Below are 4,455 nucleotides of genomic sequence, written 5' to 3' on the forward strand. Positions count from 1 at the left end.
ACGTCCCCTCCGGCCGACAGTGTGCGGGCAGAATGCGGAGCCGAAGGGAAGAGCCAGCCGGAGCGGCTCTGCTCAGGAGATCCATCAGCAGAGCCGTCCCTGAGAGCTCCGGGGCTGAAAGGGACGCGTGTCGGTCTCTATACGGAACCCGGCACGCCGCAAAATAGGATTTTCTGTGCCTCTAAAATGTAACGCTCGCGATGCTTGTTTTGCTCTTACGCTTTCTGATCTATGTCTTAATAGTTCCTCCCCACCTCCAGCAGATAAAGGAAGCGGAGGTAAAAAGTTAATAAGCATTCATGCAAGGGAGTATCTCCGGGAAATGTTCTTCCCCCCTTTGCGGGTGATAGTATTGATTAAATTAAACCCGAAATTTAAACAAGTGTGCATTAGGTCTGTAAAATGAATATCATTATAGAAGGAGACCAAAGCAATGAAGTTAATTCTTTTTTATTTGTTAAACGGAGTTCCCTCCTTCCCCCACCCCTTCCTCCTCCTGGGCTGGCCCTGTCACGCCTTCTCAACAGGCGAAAATCAGTCAGGGAGAAACGCGACATTTATGGTAACCGTCAGCCTTCAGAGAAAGAAAGCAGTTCATTAATTTACTTCGCTCTTGCTTCAAAGTATGATAATGTACGGTACCCCCTGATCAATAGATATGATGTACAGTCGATATCCCCTCGGAACCGCTCGAGAGGGAAGGAAAGACTGCCCCGCGATGAACGCGCACCGCGGGGTTCGCTGCTGGAGCACCCGGGCCGGGCCGGGCCGGGCCGGGGCAACCTCGGTTGCGGGGAGGTGCTGGGACCCTGTCCCGGAGATGCGGACGAGGGAAACGGGAGAGGGAGGACGGGGCGGGGGATCGGCGGAGCAATGCTCCCGCGCTCTGCCACCGCTGCGATGGTTCAGAAATGCGAACAGATCCAAGCAGCCCCGCGCACACCTCGAAGGGGTGGGAAGGGGCGGCCGGGACCAACCAGCCCGTGCGAGGACGGCTCAGGCCGCCCTTCTCGGGGCTGAGGGGCGAGGGGGAGGTGTCCGCCCCGTCGGGGCCCCACGCGGGGCGAACCTCTCCGGCCGCGGGACCGGATCGAGCCGGGTCGAACCGAGTCGAGCCGCGCCGCGCCGAGTCGAACCTGGCAGAGCCGAGCCGGACCGGGCCGTGCTCGACGGCGCTGATGACCTCACGCAGTCACGTCGGCGAGCGGCGCGGCGGGGCCGGGGATTGGCTGGCGGCGGCTCAGCGGCACTTCAAAGCCGGCGAGGGAGCTACAATTGTGGTGGAATGGGCGGAACTGAGCATTGTATTGCACACCTCTAAAAAAACACTGCCTCTGATTTATCAATATAAAAAAGATCCTCTGAGAGGAGGGCACTTTTGTGTGATGGCAACTTCACTTCTAGGGGTGAGTCTAAGGATTTTTTCTCTTGCTGGTTTAATTAGTTTCTTTTTATTGTCGATTGGAGGGGGTTAAAATAACCCCTGTCTTGACCGGGGCTATCAGTCTCCTCTGTTGAGCCTTCTTTTTTTTTTTTCTTTTTTCCTTTCATTCTTTTTTTTTTTTTTTTAACTTAAGTACAAGTGAGTTTCGGAGAAAAGAAAGAGCGAGAGGGGGAAAAGGGGCAGAGTCACTTTGCAGCGCTCAGGAAAAGGTTTAAGGGCATTTGTAGGAACAGCCCCCAGCGCCCGGGCTGCACGCTGTGTCCGCACCGCGGCCTTTCTCTGCACATGTGGCTGCTGGAAGGGAAACCCCAGCACGGCCGCTTCTGTCGGGCGCAGTTTCTAATTTGCAACCGAGTGTGGCTTTTTATTTCCCTTTAAAATAACACAGCCCGCCGAGTCCAGCAGGTATGTTGAACTTGTGTATACGTACGGAGGTACAGATGTTACATTTATGTATATGTTTAGTTACGGTTGGTCCGTGAGGCTCTTTACGGAAGCCTTTTTTTTTTTCGGTGTTTTTGTTTGTTTGTTTTTTAATTTTATTATTTATTTATTTATTTGATAACTCGGCGCTTCGCTACTTACGAACCACCCGATCTGCCCCGAGGACCGGGAAGCGCTGAGTCCCGGGGAAGGGAACGGCACGAACGCAGCCGCCGCAGGGCTGGTGGCAGCTTTTAAGCTTTTGAAAAAGCTGCGGCACCAGAAGCAACTTTTCCCCCTCTCTTTCCCCCGAGCTCCCGGGGCAGGAGGACCGGCAGCGGATCCGCGGGACCCAGGGCCGGGCCGGGGCGGCGGGCGGGCGGATGGCGGTGGCGGTGCCTCTCGGTGCTTGACGCCGGCGGGACGCTCCCGTCCCCTCTGTGCCCCCAGGAGGAACCGCGGGTTGGCTCCACGCCGCTGGCCATGCTCGCCGCGACCTGCAACAAGATCGGCAGCCCCAGTCCCTCGCCGTCCGCCCTCTCGGACAGCGCGTCCTCCTTCGGCAAAGGCTTCCACCCCTGGAAACGCTCCTCCTCCTCCTCTTCGGCCTCGGCCGGCAGCTGCGGGGCCGTGGGCTCCGGCCTCCCGGGCTTCGGCGTGGCGGGCGCGGCGCGGAACGGCTCCTCGGCGGCGGCGGCGGCAGCGGCGGCGGCGGCGGCCGCGCTCGTCTCGGACTCTTTCAGTTGCGGCGGTTCACCGGGCTCCAGCGCCTTCTCGCTGACCTCCAGCGGCGCGGCGGCCGCCAGCTCGCCCTTCGCCAACGACTACTCCGTGTTCCAGGCGCCGGGCAGCGCCGGCGGCGGCGGCGGCGGGGGAGGCGGCGGCGGCGGGGCGGCGGGGCAGGAGGCGGCTCACCAGCCCGTCTTCATCTCCAAGGTGCACGCGTCGGTGGAGGGGCTGCAGGGTATCTACCCGCGGGTGGGCATGGCGCACCCCTACGAGTCGTGGTTCAAGCCCTCGCACCCGGGGCTGGCGGCCGGCGAGGTGGGCTCGGCGGGCGCCTCCAGCTGGTGGGACGTGGGCGCCGGCTGGATCGACGTGCAGAGCCCCAACGGGGCGGCCGCGCTGCCCGGCTCCCTGCACCCCGCGGCCGGCGGCCTCCAGTCCTCGCTGCACTCGCCGCTGGGCGGCTACAACTCGGATTACTCGGGCCTCGGGCACTCAGCCTTCGGCGGCGGCGCCTCCTCGCACCTCCTCAGCCCCGCCGGGCAGCACCTCATGGACGGATTTAAGCCGGTGCTGCCCGGCTCCTACCCGGACTCGGCCCCCTCGCCGCTGGCCGGCGCCGGGGGCTCCATGCTGGGCGGCGGCCCCGCCGCGCCGCTCGCCGCCTCGCCGCGCTCCTCCGCCCGCCGCTACTCGGGTCGCGCCACGTGCGACTGCCCCAACTGCCAGGAGGCCGAGCGGCTGGGGCCGGCGGGGGCCAGCCTGCGGCGCAAGGGGCTGCACAGCTGCCACATCCCGGGCTGCGGCAAGGTGTACGGCAAGACGTCGCACCTGAAGGCGCACCTGCGCTGGCACACGGGCGAGCGGCCCTTCGTCTGCAACTGGCTGTTCTGCGGCAAGCGTTTCACCCGCTCCGACGAGCTGCAGCGGCACCTGCGGACCCACACGGGCGAGAAGCGCTTCGCCTGTCCCGTCTGCAACAAGCGCTTCATGCGCAGCGACCACCTCAGCAAGCACGTCAAGACCCACAGCGGCCCCGGCGGCGCCGGTGGACCCGGCGGCGGCGGCCCCGGGCCCGGCCCCGGCGGCAAGAAGGGCAGCGACACCGACAGCGAGCACAGCGCGGCCGGCAGCCCGCCCTGCCACTCCCCGGAGCTGCTGCCTCCCCCCGAACCCGGCCACCGCAACGGCCTCGAGTGACGGCGGCGCCGCGCAGCGCCGCGCAGGGGACGCGGACACGTAAGTACCCGCGTGGCCCCGTGGGGAGCGCGCTCCGGCCCCGCACCGCACCGGACGGGCGGCGGAGCTCCGCCGGGGGCCGCCTCCCCTGCCCTCCCCGTCCCTTAGGGACCCCCCGTCGGGTCGCACCGTGGGAAAAGCCGCGTTTCTCCCGCTGGAAACCGAAGCCCTTCCGTCCAGGAGCGGCGCCCCGGGGCCGCGGTCGGGCGGAGGGGGCTTCCCGGGCGGGGGCTCCGTGCCGGGCTGCGAGACCAGCGCCCGCCGTCCGTTCTCCCTCCCGTCGGGACCGCCCTCGTCTCGGTGATTGCCAAAAGCCCTTCTGCTCCCGGAGACCGCAGGGACACGGTGCTCTCCCCTCTTTTCTTTTTAATTTCCTTTCAGCCGTTTACCTCCCCGCATCCAAATGTTTTTGCGTTTTCCGGCGCATTTGGATCATTCCCGCTTGAGTGGGAATCGTGAAACCCGCTGACAATAATTCGGTTTCGAGTCCCCTGTTTTTAAACCCCATGCAAATAAAGAAGCACCGTTGGTTGTGAGCGGAGCTGCGGTTCGAATGCCAAAAAGAGGGAGGCCGGGGGGCGGGAGGGTGGGGAGGAGAGGAAAGTGAAATATTTGTAAAATAC

At 63.8% G+C, this 4,455-nt stretch overlaps 1 protein-coding gene across 1 annotated transcript; it reads left to right on the forward strand.

The window, feature by feature from the left end:
- The first annotated feature begins 1,370 nt into the window (after nt 1-1,370).
- SP8 (Sp8 transcription factor) lies at nt 1,371-3,793 on the forward strand. Its single transcript, XM_065752559.1, has 2 exons — nt 1,371-1,406; nt 2,318-3,793. Exons 1-2 carry the CDS (start codon nt 1,386-1,388, stop codon nt 3,791-3,793), a joined length of 1,497 nt encoding a protein of 498 aa, XP_065608631.1. The 5' UTR covers nt 1,371-1,385.
- Nucleotides 3,794-4,455: the final 662 nt, after the last annotated feature.

The sequence above is a fragment of the Cyrtonyx montezumae genome, unplaced genomic scaffold (assembly GCF_038088225.1).
Source record: "Cyrtonyx montezumae isolate F1298 unplaced genomic scaffold, pur_monq_1.0 scaffold_8, whole genome shotgun sequence".
NCBI classification, from domain to species: Eukaryota; Metazoa; Chordata; class Aves; order Galliformes; family Odontophoridae; genus Cyrtonyx; species Cyrtonyx montezumae.